Below are 19,083 nucleotides of genomic sequence, written 5' to 3'. Positions count from 1 at the left end.
CTCTGTGTCCTGGAGGTTTTTCCCTTGCCCGTCTTTCGCTCAGCGCAGCAGGGGCTGGGCTGGGCTTGTGGGGTGCTGTGGGTGCTGTGCCCGGCTCACGGGGTGCTGTGGGTGCTGTGTGGGGTGCTGTGGGTGCTGTGTGGGGTGCTGTGGGTGCTGTTCCTGCCTCACAGGGTGCTGTGGGTGCTGCTCTGCGCTCCCAGGGTGCTGTGCCAGGTTCATGGGGTGCTGTGGGTGCTCCGCCAGGGTTGTGGTGCTGTGCTGGTGTGCCTTGGTGTGAGGCTCAGGTGCTCAGCTCTGGGAGCGCAGTGGGATGCCTGGGGCTCCTGGGCTCTGTGGGGAGCTGATGGCAGCCTTCTGGAATTTGCATAATTAATTGCCTCACCATAACCTATTAAGTGTTGCCCTCACAGCCTCGTGCCCTTGCAGCTGTGATTCACCCGGACTGGGAGCATGAAGGGCAGACTGATGCATGTTCCCGGGGTCCCTGTACCTCTGGGGAAGTCTGTCCATACATCTCCCTGGATTTATCTTGGCCCTTTTTGGAAGCCGGACATGGCACGTGGGACACGGCACATCCCCCGCTTTGGGCTTGGCTGCTCCAGCTGTGGATGTTGTGTGTGTAGGAGCTGCTCGGGCACCAGCACAGGCCAGCGCCTGGCTCCTCAGCTGACAGCCTTTGATCCAGTGCCATGACTGATAACACAGCCACGATTGATAACACAGCCAGTGCCAGCTCCAGAGCAAAGTTTGTGTGTAACAACAGGGCCTGGAGGGAACTGTGGCCCTGGGGCAGGAGCAGCTCAGCCACTGGGATGCATTCAGGAATAGGGGGCTGTGCAGGATTGGGGCCAGGCTGTGCAGGAATTAGCACTGCCCTTAATTGCTGCTCAGCGAAGCAGAATGGGAGCTGCTGGGGCACCAGCAGCCCACTCTGCCCTTGGCTGTGGCTGTTTCTGGGCGGAAGCTCAAGGCCAGCTTGGGTTTCTCTTCCTGCAAAGCTTTTTGCTTTAATTATTAACCAGTGCCAGGCAGTGCCGTGGCTTCTGGCTGGAGATAAGCCAGGGCTGGGGAGAGGCTTGGGGGACCTTGCTGACCTCAGGCCCGCAGCCCCTGCATGGTTCCTGTAGCACCTATAAGTGCAGGTGGGGTATAGGTTCTTCCAGATCTGGTTTTAGGGGGGATGAGGGTTTTGGGGAAGGGACAGACTCCTAGGAACCATCTGTCTGTATAGGACTCTCCCTGCCACTGGGGCTGTTCTCGTCCCGGGCTGGCCACGGCAGCCAGGGACCATCCAGCTAAAAATAACACCAGTAAATAAAATGCTTCCTCCTGGTCTGGCACGCAGGAGTGGAGGCACAGGGAGCTGGGACTTGCCTGGCCATGGCTGCACAGCAGGACTGGCCCCAAGCCAGAGAGCTCTGGGCTGGTGCCACCGGCTGTGGGCCCGGCTGAGCACCCTCAGCACCACCCTGCCCAGCCCCTGAGGACACAGCATCCTGTGGGGTCCCTGGTGCGAGCAGCAGGATGTCACAGGTGAGTGCTGGAGGGCTGGATCCCAGAGTGACACAGCGATATCCCATGGCAGTGGGATGCCACATCCACCTCGCGCTGAACTCCGCACTGGTTCAGTTTTTCCACCTGTGGTGTGGGACTCCCACGGGGCTGTCATGCCTGGCACGTGTCCCAGGTGACAGCTGGAATGGTGCAGGACACGGCATCCCAGTCACGGCTGTGTCAGCCCCACGTGCCCGGGCAGTGAGGTGTCAGCAGGAGCCACCGCCCACGCAGGGACTCACGGTGGGGCATCCCCTTCATCCCCCAGCAGGGCTGTGGAGCCCAGGATGGGGTGTGGTGGGGGGCCCCCCCTTGGGGGGGCCAAGCCACGTGCTGGGGCTGACAGGAGGGGTGATGCAGTGTTTGGGGAGAGTGCTACAGGCCCATCCCTGCTCCTCCAGGATGCCCAAATCCATAGAAAGCCATCCCTGTCCTCATCCCTGTCCCCAGGGCCCTGCACAGTGTTGCCTTCACCTTCCACTTCCTCTTCCTCACCTATGCCCTATCTGTCCGGGCTGCAATCAGCTGAGGCTGCCTGGCCCCTCCCTGGGCTGGGCATGGCTATAAAATCCAGCGGCCAAGCAAAGGGTGTCACAAGGATCTGGGAGCTGTTGGCAGGTGAGTGCAGGGGTGCCAGGGTTGGGCTTGGACAGTCTTGTCCGTCGGATGCTGCTGCCATCCCTGAGCTGCGGGTGGGATCCTGCCTGGTTCCCGCAGGGCTCAGAGCTGGGTCTGGATTTGGCCCCTACCCACCAGTTTTGGATGATACTTTTTGGGGAAGGCAATGCTGTGGGGCAGAGCTGGGGGAGTGCAACCTTGCCCTGGGCACAGTATGAGGTGCCCCCCCCTGGGGACAGAGGGGACTAATGGGGGGCAGAGAAGCTGTTCGCATGGGATATCCCTCTCCCTTGTCTGGATGATGCCAGGCTGGTCCCTCAGGGCAGGTGGACATGGGGAGCAGAGGGGCTGATGGGAGGCACAGGGTTTGTTCCCATGGGATATCCCACTCCTCTGTCTAAGTGATGCTGGGATGGCCCCACTGGACAGGTGGACATGGGGAGGGGGACCTGCCACCAGGAAAGCAAAGCCCAGGTGCCTGTGCCTGGCAGCCACCCATGTCCCAGCCACCAGGAAGTAGTGGCCCTGGTGACACAGCCTTGAGTCACGCCAGAGGCTCTGGGTGACACCCTGTCTGGGACACCTGGGCCGGGAGGGGGATGCTTGGAGAGAGGTATCCCAGTCCCTGAACTGCCCCATCCCTGTCCCCAGGCAGCAGCAGCGATGGCAACGCTCTACCCCTCCCTGGAGGACATGAAGGGCCATCAGGTCCTGCAGGTCAGTGCCAGCAGCATTCCGGGGGGTGAGCAGACCCCAATGGAGGGTGCACAGGGTGGGGGGCACAGCACTGAGCATACCCCATCTCTTGGCAGGCACAGGCAGCTGCTGGGGTGAGGACCCCCCCCACCACAGTGGTCACGGAGAAGCCAAAGCTCACCTCGGGCACCGGTAATGTGGGGCACAACCAGCTCACCCTGTCCAGGGGCTGCCTGGGGGGGTGATGCTCACCATGCGGGGGACTCAGTTGAGATCCCCCAAAAATCAGTACGTGGGTGGGGGATGGAATTTTGGGGGTTTCTTTCTGCTGGCCCATGGTCCCAGGGGGCTCACAGGCTGGAGGGTGGCAATGTCTGTGGGTAGGGGACCCCAGGAGCTGAGACCACCCTCGGTGTGTCCCGCAGAGCCGCCCGTGCTGTACCCCAACCTGTCCGAGCTGGAGAACTACATGGGGCTCGCACTCTCCAGCGAGGAGATCCAGAAGAACCTGCACCCAGAGGACAACACTGTAGGTGTCTGAGCCAGCTGCTCTCCCTGTCCCGCATGGGGTCCCTGTGCCACGGTGGGGGTCCTTTTGGGTCCGCATCCTACCCAGAGAAGGCATGCAGCAGCCCCCAAGGGCTGAGGTGCACAGGGCCCCGTGTCCCCCCCATTCCCACTGACCCCTGGCTCCACCACAGGCCCTGACCCCCGTGGGCCCCACCCCGGGCCAGCTGGTTGCCCCCCTGACCGGGAACAGCGTGGGGCTGCGGCGGGCAGAGATCAAGCCGGGCGTGCGGGAGATCCACCTGTGCAAGGACGAGCGGGGCAAGACGGGGCTGCAGCTGAAGAACGTCGACCAGGTGAGGGGCTGGGCTGGCACAGGGCTGGGCACGGCACAGGACAGTGTGGCACGACGTGACGTGGTGCACTCGTGGCATAATCATGACAGTGTATCACGGCACGGTGTCTCATGGCACGGCAATGTGTGGCATTAAATGCCACAGAGTGCCACAGCACAGCACAGCAGGGTGCAGAGGGCATGGCACGGCATTCCATGGCACGCTCCTCTGTGTCCCCAGGGCATCTTCGTGCAGCTGGTGAAGGCCAACTCGCCGGCGGCGCTGGTGGGGCTGCGCTTCGGGGACCAGGTGCTGCAGATCGACGGCAAGAACTGTGCGGGCTGGAGCAGCGACAAGGCACAGCGGGCACTGAAGAAGGCAAACCCCGAAAAAATCGTCATGGTGGTGCGGGACAGGTGAGCGGGTGGCAGTGCGGGTGGCAGTGCTGGTGGCAGTGCCGGTGGTGGCAGTGCCAGTGGCAGCACTGACTGTGCTCTCCCACAGGCCTTTCCAGCGCACTGTCACCGTGCACAAGGACAGCACCGGCCACATCGGCATCGTGGTGAAGAAGGGGAAGATCGTGTCGCTGGCCAAGGACAGCTCAGCTGCCCGCAATGGGCTCCTCACCCACCACTGCATCTGTGAGGTGAACGGCCAGAACGTCATTGGCATGAAGGTAGGGCTGTGCCCTGCTGGTGGCACAGGATGTGCCCAGGGAGTTCAGGATGTGGCCAGAGAAGCTGCAGGGGTTCTGAGCAAAGCTGGGCACCCCACAACCCCTCCCTGCTCTCCCCCACAGGATAAACAGCTCACGGAGGTGCTGGCAGGGGCTGGGAATGCGGTGACACTGACCATCATCCCCACTGTGATCTACGAGCACATGGTCAAACGGTGAGAATGTGGGGCTGCAGGGACCCCCACACCCCACAAGGCCCCCTGGGTTCCCCTCACTGATCTCCTCTTCCTCTGTCCCTCTGCCCAGGCTCTCATCAGGGCTGGTGAAGTCATCCATGGACCACTCCATCCCTGACCTGTGATGCCATCACTGCCTTCCTGGGGAGCTGACACTGGAAGCTGGGAGGAGCTGCTGAGGGGACCCCACAACATCTGAAAAGCTTTTTTAGTGTGAATCTCCTCATCGCTCCAGAGGCTGGTGGCTGCTGGGTGGTTCTTCCTCTCCTCAGAAGGGGTGGGGCAGGTGTCCTGTCCCAGGGTCCCCATGTCCCCCTGTCCCTGCTCAGGCCAGCCCCCCTCAGGGTGGATGCCAAGGGCTGGCTCCAGCCAAAGCAGACACAGACCCAGCGACGTTTATTACATCCACCACAGAGAGTGAGTACAGGACAGGGGAAACAAGAAAAGGGGGGTTTACAGCTTTTTCAGTTCTGTATTTAAAAAATATATTATATAGATTTGTCTTTCAAATATAATCGTTACATTTATTTCTTGGCAAAGCTTTGGATAGTCTAACAGACGTGTACACAGATCCACAAATACATTGCACGAGAGGCGAATATCCCAGCTCCGCTTACACCTGCCCCAGCTGCCTGGACACTGCTGCTCCCCAGATCTTTTCCCCGGCACCTGGTGCTGGGCTGGTGGAAGAGCTGCTGCCCCCCACTGCCCCCCAGCACAGGCAGAGCCGGCGGATGGGGGATGCAGGGAAGCGTGGGGCACGCGGGATGTGGCTCGTGCCCCTGCAGGGACCGCTGGGTGCCGGTGTGTGGAGCATCACCAGCTCCCAGGGCACCCGGCCAGTGGCACCCATGGGTGGGGGAGTGGGTTTGGGTTGGGGTGGGGGGAAACACTGTTAGTTCAAGTCACGAAGAAACCACAGACATTCGTGGGGTGGGAGCGCGGCGCGCCCGGGGGGAGCCTGAAGTCCCGCGCCCCAACAGCCCCGCTGAGCAATCCTCGCTGTCTTTGCGTCTCGACAACAACAAAAAAAGGCATTTTTCTGGAGGCCACCAGCAAAGCAGGGATTTGGGTGGGCCAGGGGGGCAAAGGGCTTGGCTCTGCCTGCACGGCACTGCCCACACCCCAGCAAAGGCATCCGAGCTCCAGCACATGGTGGGATAACCGGCATCACCGCTGCCAAAACTGCGAGAGGCCCCTGACCCGCTGTCTGGTGGCCAGAGTCCCAACACCCGGGCTTCAGTCTGTACCCAAAAAAAAGTGAATATAGTGCAAAGCAAAGGGAGGGAGAGCCCACGGCTTCCTCGGGGCACTCCATGTGTGAGCAGCAGCACAGTTCCATCCTGGTGTGGGGAGGCATCTCCCAGGGAATGGGCAGCTGGATCGAACCGCTCCGGAGCTGGTTCCTGTTTCCGGGCAGGATCCCCCCATCCTGCTGCCCACAGACAGACTCTGCACCTGGAACAAGGGACCACTGCACCCCCAGTGCTCCCCACTGCCAGAAGCTGCTTGCCATCACCCACCCGTGGCAGGGCTGACCCTCGGGACAACCTAGGGACAACCAAAAAGCAAGTGTGATGGAGGGAGAGCCCACCTGGTGGGTGCAGCCCCCCACAGCCAGAGGCACGGGCAGGGATGTCCATGAGCAGGGGGTGATGCTTAGTGCCCCTCTTCCAACAACAGTCCTTTCCCTCCTCCAGGACAGAGGAGCTGGAGGGGGTAGCACACCCCGACACACCCACAGACCCATCCACCCCATCCCACCCGCCAGTGCCACACCAGGGTTTTACAATCAGCAGTCGGGTCCATGGGGGCGGGTGGGGGGCCTCGGGGGGGTCAGGGCTGGGCGCTGCCCCCGGGGCCAGGGCTGGCGACGGGGCGACAGCCCATCCTGCGGATGGAGTGGAGGGCGACGGTGCAGCAGCCCCGCAGCAGGGAGCTGATGTTGTAGATGGGCTGGCCCTGCCGCCGCTGCGAGCGGCACAGCCAGGCCACCGTGGGCACCGCCGGCACCACCACTGCCAGCAGATCCACGATGAAGTGGCGGCTCCAGTAGCTCTTGGAAGGGTTGTTCTCGCAGCCGGTCGCCTCCGTCAGCTCCTCCTCCGCCACGCAGGCGATGGCCACCGAGGGGCTGGCGCTGGGGGGCTGCCGCACCGCCGGGTTGCAGGGGGCACTTCCCTCAGCACCGGTACCCGCCGTCGTGGCATCGGGCTCGGCCACCAGCATGTCCGTGGCCCCAGCGGGGTTGGCGAGCTCAGGGACGGGCATCGTGTCTTCCATTTCGGAGACCCAGGCGGAGGTGGGGCTGCCCAAGCTGCAAGCCTGGGACTTCATCACCTTCTCCAGGATGGTGTCCAGGTCGGGCTGGCAGGGCACAAAGTCCGTCTGGATGGCCCGTTCCTGCATGCAGCTGGCCTGCACCCCTGCCTCCACGCTGCCCCGCAGTCCCAGCACCTTCTCGTAGGTGTTGTTGGGGGGCAGGCGGGTGCCAGGCTCACCCCCCACCTCCAGCGGGTCCGTGTGGCCTGGAGCCTCCTCCATCCCCACGAAGCCACTGTCGGCCCCCTCGTCCAGCGAGATGGTCTGTGAGCCCCCCACGTTGCGGTCCCCGGCCCCCTGGTCGCTCAGCTTGGTGTAGGTGGAGCTGCGGGTGAGGGATCGGGCTGGGGACCCCCCGGCTGACTCGCCGGCCCCCTCCTCCTTCAACGCCCCGTTCTGCGCCACCTCCATGCTGTGCAGCAGCGTCTCCAGCTTCTTGTTCTGGATGTTGATGTCCACAAAATACTTCTGGAGGCCCTTGTCCTTCTCCAGCAGGTTGTTCTTCACTGTGTCGATGACCTGCTTCAGCTGCTTTATCTCCTTGCGGGCCTCCTTCAGCGCCAGCTGGGCCTCCACGCGGTGGCACTCCTCCTCGATCCAGTCCTCCTGCATCCGTGACAGCTGCGTCTTCAGGTCCTCGATCTCAGCGTCCCTGCGGAGATGGGAGGGCACCGCCACGGCGCTGAGGGGGCTGCGGGGACAGCCCTGCCCTCGTGTGCCCAGCACTGAGTTGGAACCAGATCACCCAGTAACACTCGTGACTGGATCCAGTGGCTTGAGGACCCTCGGGAGCAATGCTCAGGACCCCAGGGGGTGACACTCAGGGACCCCGAGGAGGGATGCTCAGGGAACCTCAGGAGCAATGTTCAGGGAGCCCTTATAGCGATGCTCAGGGACCCTTGGGAGTGATGCTGAGGGACTCCTAAGAGTGATGCTCAGGGACCCTCAGGAGCAATACTCTGGGACTGTCAGGATTGATGCTCAGGGACTCTTGGGATTGATGCTCAGGGATCCCCTGGGAGTGATGCTCAAGGATCCCTGGAAGTGACACTCAGCCCTCTCCTGGAGGGGCTGCAGCACCCAGGGCTCCTGAGGGCTGGGGGGGGGGGGGGGGGCGGGCAGGTGCCCTGGGCAGGCGTGTGGCAGCTGGCATTCCAATGAGGACATGCCTAAGCCCGAGAGGAGCAGATGGGGATTAGCCACCCTCTGACGCTGAAATTCAGCAAAAGCACGGCAGGGACTTAACCGGGGCGAGGGGAGAGCGCAGCCACCACAGGTGGGACGTGGGGCTCTGTGGCCCCCTAATCTGCAGCTCTGGGTTGGATGGGCAGCAGTGCCAGACCCCTGCAATGCCACAGTAGAGCTGTGACCTTGGTACCTGGGCACGAGCCCGAGGACAAGATGCCGTGCTGGGAACTGAGACCCCCAGAAGGACCAGTCCCAGACAGGAGCTGCCACAGCAGGTGGTGATGGCTGGTGCCAGGACCCTTCCTGGCAGCTCCCGTGCCAGGGAGTCAGTGCCTGCTGCTCCCGTGCTCACCTGTCCTGCAGCCGCTCCTGTGTGTCCTTCAGGCGAGCCTTCAGGTGCCGGATGCAGACCTCCTTCTGCTGCAGGGGGGTCAGGTACTGCTCCGGCGTCGGCGGCTTTATCCCATGGTTGTCACTGCAGAGGTTGTACTTGGACGAGCGCCTGCAGGGACATGGATGTCACCCACTGCCAGTGCCAGGGTCAGCACAAGCTCGGCCCAGGGGTACCAACCTGCTCCCGGGTTGGAGTAGGTCCCAAAGGAGCTCTGAGAGCAGAAGGGGCAGGATGAGTGCCCGAGGGTGCTGTGCTGCTGGCAGGAGGGGCAGGATGCATGTTTCAGGTGCTATGTCACTGGCAGGAGGGGCAAGGTGGGTGTCTCAGGTGCTGTGTTGCTGGCAGAAAGGGCAAGGTGGGTGTCTCAGGTGCTGTGTTGCTGGCAGGAGGGGCAGGGTGGGTGTCTCAGGTGCTGTGTTGCTGGCAGGAGGGTAGGTGCACCTCCTAGACCCACTAATGCTACTGGCAGGCACTGAGCCTTCTGTGGAGCTGGGATTTTGCTAGAGCATGAGCAGAGCTGGGAGCAGGTGGGCACGGAGGTCTCTGTGTGCCCATAGTGAGCTTTCCAGGAACGACTGATGTGGATGGAGACCCCAGGGTGGGATCAGCCCCATCAGGAATGGAGGCGGAGGATGGGGAATGGAAGGGTTTGGGAAGGAGTAGGTCTGGAGATGGCGGCTGTCCTGCCTCTGGAGAACAAGCCAGGGCATCCAGCATTTGCTCCAGGCTGGGCCAGCGGCACATCTGGACCCTCCTTGTGCTACCCCTGGCACTGGGGTGGAGGAATTGACATCTCTGGCCCAAAGCCTAGGGCAGTGTAGAGAGCTGGGGCTGGTCAGGGAGGCTGGTTTTGCACATTTAGGGGTATATGGTGGGCTGGGAGGCACATGGAGAGCTGGGAGCAGAATGAGTGGCTCCTGCATGGCAGTGGGGGAACCGAATTCCCCGTGCATGGCAGCAGGGTGGTGGGAATTCCCTGTGCATGGCAGGGGGCCATCCCAAAGCCCCCATGAATGGTGGCCAGCAGCCCAGCAGCCTTCGGCCAGGGACAGAAGCATCCAGGCAGGACTGTAGCCTTGGACTGCCCCATGGCCACTGTCCCCAGTTGCAGCACTCATGGGCCCTGATCACCACGTCACCCACGGGCCCTTCAGACCCTCCCAGACTGACTCCACTGGGAGCTGGAAGGTGGCTGGGGACACGCAGGAGTTGGGCCTCACTCCCTGGAGCAGTGCACCATGGGCTGCTGTGCCTGAGGGGCTGGGGCTCGTCCCACAGATTGGTGTCAGCTGTTTGTGCCCCAAACACACCAGCAGCTCCCTGCTAAGAAGCTGGGGTGCCACCAGCTCTTGCCAAACCTTTGCCAGGCAACACAAAGGGATGGAAGCGAAGTTCTTGCTCTCGTGCCTTTGGTCTGGAAGGATCCAGGTGCTCCTTGGAGTGCGGGAGCGGCAGGAGGGAGCGTGCAGCGTGCAAGCCACAGCCACAGCAGGACGGAGGGAAGGGGATGGGGGTCCCTGAGTGGCAGGCAGGGGGACAGGGAGGGACACAACACAACAGCAGCAGTGGAGAGGTTTGGAGGAGGATAGTGAGGGTCTTTGGAGACACGCCAGCAGCTCTGCCAGCTCCAGCTCCCCCAGCCACCACGCGCACAGCCTCACTCCACTGGGCCCTGCGCTCCTGTCCCCGCCGGGCATCGGCACCGGCAGCGTGGGGGGGCTGCTCCCCCTGCCCGGGGGCACCCGGCAGCCACCCTGGGGCCACGGGTGATGGGTTACCTTGGGGTGGGGCTGCTGTCGCTGCCCTTGCAGGAGCCAGAATTGCTGCTGCTGCTCAGCGAGGAGGTGCCGTAGGTGTCCCTCCCGGGGGGCGAGGGGCGCCTGGAGGCAGGGAGAAGAGGCTGTGTCTCAGGCCGAGTGGCTGAGGGCGCTGAAGACTTAAAGAAGGAGGCAAAGCCACTCCGTCCATAAACCCCGCGACTGCCAACCACCACACCGAGAACACACAAGACAAAAGGACAAAACAAACAGCAGGGATCAAAATGGCACGGACATGGCGACGGGCACAAAGGCAGGGCTGGGGGGGACGCCCACCCGCTCCCCCCTCCCTGGCGTGGCAGCCCCTGGATGCTGGCACAGCATCCTTGCACCCTGAGGACCTTGGGAGCCCCTGGAACCCCCCGGGAGCCCCTGGAGAGTCCCCTGGGAGTGTGGTCCCGGCAGAGCTCGGGCCACGTCTGCCAGAGCATCACCTCCACATGGGCAGCTCTGCCTCTTCTCCCTGCCCATTCTGGGCCTCTACCTCCATAACAGCAGACCAGGTCATGGAGACATTGGAAAGGAACAAACGCTTTTTTCCTCCCTTTTTTGCCTCTATCACTCAGCTCGAGGAGAGACTTTCCAAGGGCTAACACACCTCCCAGTTTCACTGCCCCAACCCCAGTGCTCTCCACCACTCACTGCCTGCCTTCGCCCAGATGGACGGTGGGGTCGATCCTGGCCGTGGCACAGACGGACAGAGGGACGGGGAGTGCAGCGCTCAGGGGGCCACATGCACGGACAGGGAAGTGCTGTGCAGTGGGCAGCGCCATGCAACCCCCCGAAAGCTGGGCTGGGGGTTCGTGCTGCGAAGTGGCAGCTGGTGGTGGAGGCGTGGGGATCATCCCCTCCCGGCTGCAGGTGCTGGTGCCCGGTCCTGGAGCCAGAGGTTGCAGCATATTCACCTTCGTGATCCAGTGGACGAGCGTCTGCTCCCCGGCATGGACATGGCCGCGGTGCCACGGGTCCTGGGCACGGGGAACTGCGGGTGAAGGCAACAGAGAGAGGAGGTGAAGGCAGGAACGTGGCCCCGAGGAGGCAGAAACCCTGCAAAATGAGAGGTGAGCCCTGGCACCAGGGTATCAGTGTAGGCCCGAGGGCCACCAGTCCCAAGGCAGACGTGGACAGCATCCCCTGCACATCTGGGCTGTGCTTCCTGCCTGCCTCCCATAGACTGGGAATGCTGGGATGCAGCATGCCTTGGGCCCATCGGGATGCTGTGGGCACAGGGCGAGGGTATTCTTAATTTAGAACAGCAGAGCAGGTGCCTGCCCATGGTCTGGAGCTCCTTTCCCACCAGGATCCAGACACAGGACAAGATTCCCGCTGCCCCCAGGTGCCCATCCATGCCAGAAGGAGAGTATGCCACAGAGACACAGGGTGCCTGCAGCGGTGGCATTACTCAGGGCAGAGATGAGACAAGGGCTCTGACACCCGTCCCTGGACCTCCCTGGGCAGGCAGCTCTCCCCGCAGTGGGATGGGCGCCTGCTTTGCCATAATTAAGTCCAAATCACGCATTCAGCAGTGAAATCAGGTGAGGGAGAACAGATCCCTGCATGATGAGGCAGCAGCAGCTAATCCCTCGGGAACCACAGAGCCTGCTTTCCTGTAAATAAATAGGCCAGATCCAGAGGCTTGCAGCACCTCGGGCACACACAGGATGTCAGGGAGTGAGGGAAGCATCCGCTCAGCACCCGCATCCTGCCAAACATCCCACGGCACCGCTGGGATCCCCACTGTGCTCACAGTCTGCCAGAGAAGGACGGGATGGGGGCACTGTGTGCTCCTCCCTCCCCCCATGCCCAAGCCCATTCACAATGCCAGCGTTTATCCCAGATTTTGGCAGAGCAACACGAGCGATGGGACCAGCCAGCACATAATCGATGGGTGACAGGAAACACCCGGTGCTGCTGGCCCTGCTCCAGGGGAGCGCGAGGAGTGGGACAAGAGGGGAGGCAGGAGAGGAGGGGGGGCACAGCCAGCTCACCCCAGTGCACCCTTTTGCATTTGCCACCCCAGGGTGTTTTTTTCCAGGCTGCCTCAAAGCCCACCCTGCCCAGCCCAGGCCTCTCCTTTGCCCAGGATTCGCTGTTCCCCGATCTCCAAACCAGGGCACTGAAGAGCCCAAAGTGCTGGGGATGTGCAGCCACAGGGTACCCCCAGCCCCAGCCAGGGCGGGGGCAGCACCCCTGGGACACTGCAAGAAGGAGCTGGGGGTCCTGCTGCTCTGACCTGGGGTGGATTTGCCAGGAGATGACCTGGGCAAGGGGAGGCAGTGCTCTGTCCTGCTGGATCACTGCTCCTGAGTGGCTGCGAGCTCTGCTACTGCAGCAGCGTGAATCAGCATCCATGGAGAGCCAAGCGTGGCCAGCAGGAGCATCCTCCAGGATTCTCCGGCATCCTCCAGCAGCGCCATGCAGGGCTGCGGCACAGCCTGCACTCCAACAGCTCCTGAGCAGGGATTTAGGGAGATCTGTGGCCACGGGGGTTGACTCCTTGCCCTCTCACAGCCCCAAGCCCTGTGTCCTGGGCCCTGCAGCCAGCGATATCCGTTATCAGCCCAGTGGTATTCCAGCATCAGCCCAGCGGTATCCCAGTATCAACCCAGTGTGCCCAGCATCAACCCAGTGTGCCCAGCATCAACCCAGTGTGCCCAGCACCCACCCAGTGGTATCCCAGCTGTACCCAGGTCTTTCCCCACCCACGGTAGAGTCACCCTCATGCCAAGCCACTCTGCACAGGGGTCCCTCTGCCCCCTCCTAACACGCAGCACCAGTAAGTGCCAGCACCACAGATGGCATGTGTGTGTTCAGCACTTGGGGCTCCTGAGAGCACCCTGTGCTGCACCCCAGGTACCCCCTGCCAGCATCCGCAGCCAGGAATGGCTCTGTGGGGAAGCCTGGATTTGACCTTATGTCTGAGGAGCTCATTTCGTTCTCTTCCTCCTCCCACTGCTGCAGACTTGCCTGGTGCCCACGCTGAGGCTCAGTGCCTCCCACAGCACCCAGGGTGTCTGGAATTCAACCACCGGTAATAAACTGTCACTGTCTTTATTCTCAAAGAATCAACGGGCCACTTCAGTCTCCCCAGAAGCCTCACCATGCCCAAGGGCTGCCCAGGACAGGCAGGGTGGGCAGACTCAGCACCAAAGCCAAACACACACCTTCCCGTGTGGTGCATGGCTCCTAAAGGCTGAGGAAATTATTGGTCTGCACACAGAATTACCCCCATCACGTGGACCAGGATGAGCTGCTGCAGCACCAATGGAGCCTCACTAGGAAGGCAAGGAGAAACCCAAGATTAACTCTGGTCTAGTGGGTGGCATCCCTGTCCATGGACGGGGGTTAGGATCACAGAATGATATGGGTTGGAAGGGACCTCAAAGCTCATCTCATTCCAACACCCTGCCATGGGCAGGGACACCTTCCACTAGACCAGTTGCTCCAAGCCTCATCCAACCTGGCCTTGAACAATTCCAGGGATGGGGCAGCCACAGCTTCTCTGGGTAACCTGTGCCAGGGCCTCACCACCCTCACAGGAAAGTTTCTTCTTAATATCCAATCTAATCCTGCCCTCTGTCAGTGTGAAGCCATTCCCCCTTGTCCTGTCACTCCAGACTCTTGTCCAAAGTCCCCCTCCAGCTCTCTTGGAGCCCCTTTAGGCACTGGAAGGCACTCCAAGGTCTCCCTGGAGCCTTTTCTTCTCCAGGCTGAACAACCCCAGCTCTCCCATCCTGTCTCCAGAGCAGAGGTGGTCAGGACAATTCCTGGAGCAAGATCAGGGGGCACTGTTTTGTCCCCATACTGGGGGGACCAGAACCAACACATTCCTGGAGCCTCCAACAGCAAAAGTCCCCATGAGTCTCCTGGCACATGTAGAACAGAAGGGGAGCACTTTTAGAAACAACAGCACAAACCAGGGCTTGTTCCATGCAGTGGAATTAGCCTGAGGAATTCCTGATAAATGAAAGCAATGAGCCTTAACAAGGAAACAACTGGAGCTACAGCACGAAAAGCAGATCCCCCACAGAGGGCTGGGATGCAGAACTGGCACAAGACCCACACACTGCCACTGTCCTGGCATGGGTGACCACAGGGCACATCTCCTGGTGGGTCCCACCAGCCACAGAGGGGACCTGGGGCTCTGCCCACCTACTGATCACACCATGACAGTGGTGCAAAGGGCAAAGGATGGCAGAGCAGTGAGAGCAGGGGTAGAGCACCCTGAGGCTCAGCCTCATGCCCCAGAGGAAGATTTTCCCAGGAAGAGCAGCTCAGCTCCTTTTTGGGATCACTGCCCTGCAGAGACATCTCTTCACCTCCAATCCTGCCACTTCCCCACTCCATCATGGATCCACCACCTGTGCCAGTGATACACTGGGCTGGGCAGGTATTGCCCCTCCTAGGTGTTTTCCATTGGGAAATGGGGCCATGGAACCCTTGGAGAGACCCTCACTATCGGCTCAGTGAAGTGTCCGATGGTTCCTCAGCTTGTTCCTCTGAAGGTTTCATGGCCACAGGCTCACGAGCTTCCAAAGTTCAACTCCTGTGGGATTCAGAGGAATCCAGCTGCTGTGCTGGCCTGAGACACCCCAACAGCTCATCCCATCCCCACAGGGAACACGGGAGAAGGTGTGAGAGCCCAGGGCTCACCGCCAGTGCCAGCCCTCAGCACAACGCTGCTGTGCCAGCAGCTGCCACATTTTCCCAGATTTCTCGCTCACTGCTTCCTTTGTTGAGGCTCCCATCACCCTGCCCGCTGCCGGATTCCCGTGTTTCCCTTGGCACATCCTGTGTGAGGAGCGTTTTGCAACGGTGGCACTGAGCCCAAGCGTCTGAGAGCAGCTTCACCCACTGCAGAGACCTGGGAGAGGAACCGTGGTGTCCCCTGGGAGATCTCCAGCCTCCCAAGATGAACAAGATTAAAAGCAGAGGGAATGCGGGGAGGGAAATCACAGCTTTGTTTTTCCACGGGGCAAAAAGGGCTCCACAGGAGCCTCCCTGCCTTCCTGACACTGCCTCTGTTTTTCTTCACACTAAAAATAAGCACAGTATTGGAGGTGGCCAACCACCAGCAGCTGATGCAGGGCAGAGCCCTGTGTCCCCAGACAGCAGCAATGCCAGGGGTGGCTTGCAATGGAAAAGGGACTGGGATACAGCCGGGTTGTGGTGGGAAGGAGAAGGATCCAGCAGCCAGGGCCAGCAGAAGTCCTGATGGAGGAGGGGGGTCAGCACTGGGGGCACCATCCGAGCAGCTGGGGGCAAACACTGGTGACCATGTCTGTGCTCCTACTCCTGCCATGGGGGATTTTTGGGATACAGGGGTTGCATTGCTCCTGCTCAGGAGATTCCAAGGATGTGGTGATACCTCCATAGGCTGGGAACCTCTGCTCCAGTGGAGATGGCTCATCCCAAAGCAGGCAGAGCTTCACCTGGGTTCTGGGCAGAGGGAGATCATGGAATCACAGAACCATTTAGGTTGGAAAAGACCTTCTACATCATCAAATCCAACTGCTAACCCAGCACTGCCAAGGCCACTGCTAAATCCAGCTCAGGGCAGAGCTGAGTGCTCAGGGCGCAAGCAGGGACAAACCCCACGGGGTGTTTATGCAACACCACCAGAAAAATCAATGGTGCTAAAAGTGGTTGTATCCCATTCCAAAGTGCAGGAGCATCTCCTTTTATTCTCCTGTTTGTTATAAAATGCTGAGTTGCCACACGGAGATTACAGGAAAACAAAGACCATTTGGAAAGCTCGGGTTATGCAGTTCATCACTTTTCCAGCTGACCTGGCTGTACCTCCAAATGGGGAGGTGGCAATTCCCAGACCTCACCAGCTAAAAACAAGGTGCCTGATCAGAGGGCACAGTCTGGGCTCTTGCTGGGCCCTCTGGAGTCAAGAGGAAATGGGAAAAGAGCTCCATGACATGCTGTAGCAGCATGACAGCAGGAGCAGGACACCCAGTGTGCAGACCCCATGTCTCACCCCGGGCTGGGAAGGTCAGCAGGATGGGATGGAGGTGACATCGCACCGCACAGCCCATCCTGCACAGGTGCTCTGCCAGGAGCAGAGCTGAGGACTGGGAAGCAGAAGGAAGAGCCCACTCCTTCAGGACACAAAGGCAAAAACATGGAAGACAAATCCAGCTTCCAGTGCAACAGCTACTCCTCCCCTCTGTGCCTCGGCGCAGCGGAAGCAGGTCTCCCCTAACCACCATCCACCTTGAGAGAGGGCTGGGAATGACGGCGGTGCCGGGGGATTAGCCCTGGGTCTCCGCACTGCTGGAATGGCCTACTTTAACCACACACCACATCTCCTGCCTCAGCCCTCTGCAGCGCTGCCGAGGTGGGAGCAGGGGCACTGCTCCTCTGACCCCCACCCTGGGACCCTACAGCCCTGGACACCGGGATCTGCACCTTCTGGCACAAGGTCACAGCACGGCGTGTCCATTGCCCAGGGAGGGTGGGAACACCAGGATTTTATAAGCAGAACAGGCGCCCAGCAGCGGGTTCTGTGCGACAACCACAGCGCTGACCTTGCGGGGAGGAGAGAACAGAGCACCCGGCTCAGCCCACTCGGGTGTTTCCGTGTCCCTTTGGAGATGGAGCATGAAGCCATTAAGTAATAAAATGTCAACTGCACAGCAGCTCCAGCTCCTGCAATGCCCCATGGAGCCGGAGACACACTGGGATGCTGCACGAGCAGATATGGGGCTGGTGTTTGCAGGGACAGTCTGGTGCATAAGATGAGAGTCTGATCCCTATGACGTGGGACTGGTGTATGCAGGAGGGTCTGGTGCAGGAGAGGGGGTTTTGGGGTGTGCAGGGAGGGTCTGGTGCATGTGATGTGGGTCTGATCCATGTGACATGGGGCTGGTGTAAGCAGGGAGGGTCTGGTGCATGAGATGTGGGCCTGGGGTCTGCAGGGAGGGTCTGGTGCTTGCAGGGAGGGTCTAATGCATGTGATCAGGTCTGATGCATGTGACAAGGGTCTGATATGGGTCTGGTGCATGTGATGTGGGATTGGGGCATGCAGGGGAGGAGCTGGTGCATGTGATGTGGGTCTGGGGTGTGTAGGGAGGGTCAGGTGCATGAGATGTGGGTCAGGTGCATGAGATGTGGGTCTGGTGAGTGTGATGTGTGGCTGATGTTGCTGTGTGGGTCCTAGTGCATGTAATGTGGGTCCGGGGTTGTGAAGCAGGACTGGTGGGTGTGGTGGGGGGTCCAAGTGGCTGCAGTGTGGGTCGGGGTATGCCATGGGGATCTGGTGCACGCCGTGGACTCCGGCGCACGCAATACGGTCCTGCCGTGTGTGCCGCGGGGGTCTGGCACACGCAATGCGGGTGCGCTGCGGGCCTAATCCGTGACCCGCCCCGAGAACCCCGTGCCCCGGGAAGCCCCCCATTCTGACCCCCCGCGATGCGGAGCGGCGCTGGCAGACCCGTGCTGCGCCCCCCGCCTCCCCTCTCCGAATCTGCAGCCAGAAAGGGATGAGTCACGGCGGCCCCGCACCGCGCCCCCCGCCCCGCACCGCGCCCCGCTCACCTGCGCGGGGCCCCGCCGATGTCGGGGGCGGCAGCGCCGGCGGAGGGGGCTCAGCGACCTGCCGGGGAAGGGAGAGAGCGGGCGGTGAGCGGCGGCGGCGGCGCGGTGCCCGGTGCGGTGCCCGGCGCGGTGCCCGGCGCGGTGCCCGGTGCGGTGCCCGGTGCGGTGCCCCGCGCCACCCCCCGCTGCCCGCGCCCTCCCCCGCCTCCATCACCTGCGCCGGCCTTCATGGGTGCGGCGGGGCGGCCGGGAGCGCTGGAGGGATGAGGGATGGAGGGAGGGATGGAATGGGGAGGGAGGGAGGGAGGGATGAAGAAGGGAGGGAGGGATGAGCCGAGCAGCTGCGTAATTTGCTCCCTCCTCTGCGATCTTAAAGCGACGGCGCCGCGGGTGCCTCCCCTCCCGCCGGGTTTCCCCCCGTTTCTATGGCAACTCTCCTCTGCCGGGGCGTAACCCCCTCAAAAAAGAAAACAGCCGGTTTTGGGGTCCTTCCCCGTCGGCGGAGCCCCGCGGACCGGGTGAGCTCTGCGCACTGTGGCGCTGAGCTCCTCGCCCCGCGTAACCCCGGAGGAGGAGGAGGAGGAGGAGGAGGAAGGGGAGGGGGGGAGACGGGGTAGCCCCGCTCTGCGGCCACCCGGCCCCTGGAGTCCCATCGGCGTCGTAATTTTCATTTTAGCAAGTCCAGCTCTGAGGAGATCCCTGCCCCAAATTAGTGACGCATTTTCATAAAGAAAAATCAATAAATAACTGGAATTCTCTGCCCTATTTCCATCCGCTCTGGGTGAGCGCGAATTGCCGGGGCTGGGGTGGAGAAGCAGCATCAGCCACAGCGAGCTGCTGCCTCGGGGGTTTGGGACATGAGGCTGGAGGCTGGCACGGCACGGCACGTCCTCCAGCACAGCCCAGGTACTCATGGCACTGCCCGCACGCTTCCTGCGGTAGCTGTCGAGATTAACCTTCCCAAATTATTCCATGAGGAAGCGTCTCGGGAGCCCCCGCGCCACGTCCTGCAGCCTGTGAGTGGGTGGGTGGGGGGAGCAGGAGGGCACCGGGTCTGGCTCTGCTCCGGTGTCCGCGGCCGGGAACGCCCAAGGTCGTCTGCGGACACCCCCGTGGAGACCAGGAGCATGAGATGCACGTGTTACATACACCCAGGTAACATCCGACGTGTGTGTGTCCACATACGGAATCA

The 19,083-nt window shown here is 61.6% G+C and overlaps 2 protein-coding genes across 11 annotated transcripts; one reads left to right on the top strand and one right to left on the bottom strand.

Annotated features, from left to right (window-relative positions):
- The first annotated feature begins 126 nt into the window (after positions 1-126).
- Positions 127-5,152, top strand: SDCBP2 (syndecan binding protein 2). 3 transcript variants are annotated; one of them, XM_064673873.1, is made up of 9 exons: positions 127-1,536; positions 2,827-2,892; positions 2,988-3,063; positions 3,297-3,400; positions 3,573-3,734; positions 3,954-4,129; positions 4,218-4,389; positions 4,513-4,604; positions 4,696-5,152. In XM_064673873.1, exons 1-9 carry the CDS (start codon positions 1,528-1,530, stop codon positions 4,748-4,750), a joined length of 912 nt encoding a protein of 303 aa, XP_064529943.1. In that variant the 5' UTR covers positions 127-1,527; the 3' UTR covers positions 4,751-5,152. The 3 variants fall into 3 exon arrangements, with proteins under 3 accessions (XP_064529943.1, XP_064529944.1, XP_064529945.1); XM_064673874.1 differs by having other exon boundaries at positions 2,008-2,892; XM_064673875.1 differs by having other exon boundaries at positions 127-2,175.
- Positions 5,005-18,172, bottom strand: SNPH (syntaphilin). 8 transcript variants are annotated; one of them, XM_064673868.1, is made up of 6 exons: positions 18,106-18,172; positions 17,892-17,949; positions 11,252-11,328; positions 10,308-10,508; positions 8,488-8,637; positions 5,005-7,599 (listed from the first exon to the last, which is right to left on the bottom strand). In XM_064673868.1, exons 3-6 carry the CDS (start codon positions 11,293-11,295, stop codon positions 6,462-6,464), a joined length of 1,533 nt encoding a protein of 510 aa, XP_064529938.1. In that variant the 5' UTR covers positions 11,296-11,328; positions 17,892-17,949; positions 18,106-18,172; the 3' UTR covers positions 5,005-6,461. The 8 variants fall into 8 exon arrangements, with proteins under 8 accessions (XP_064529938.1, XP_064529939.1, XP_064529940.1 ...); XM_064673869.1 differs by having other exon boundaries at positions 10,308-10,409; XM_064673870.1 differs by lacking the exon at positions 10,308-10,508.
- Between the last annotated feature and the right edge of the window lie 911 nt (positions 18,173-19,083).

Source organism: Pseudopipra pipra, chromosome 17 (assembly GCF_036250125.1).
Source record: "Pseudopipra pipra isolate bDixPip1 chromosome 17, bDixPip1.hap1, whole genome shotgun sequence".
NCBI lineage: Eukaryota > Metazoa > Chordata > Aves > Passeriformes > Pipridae > Pseudopipra > Pseudopipra pipra.
This window is presented reverse-complemented; position numbering and strand designations above follow the sequence as displayed.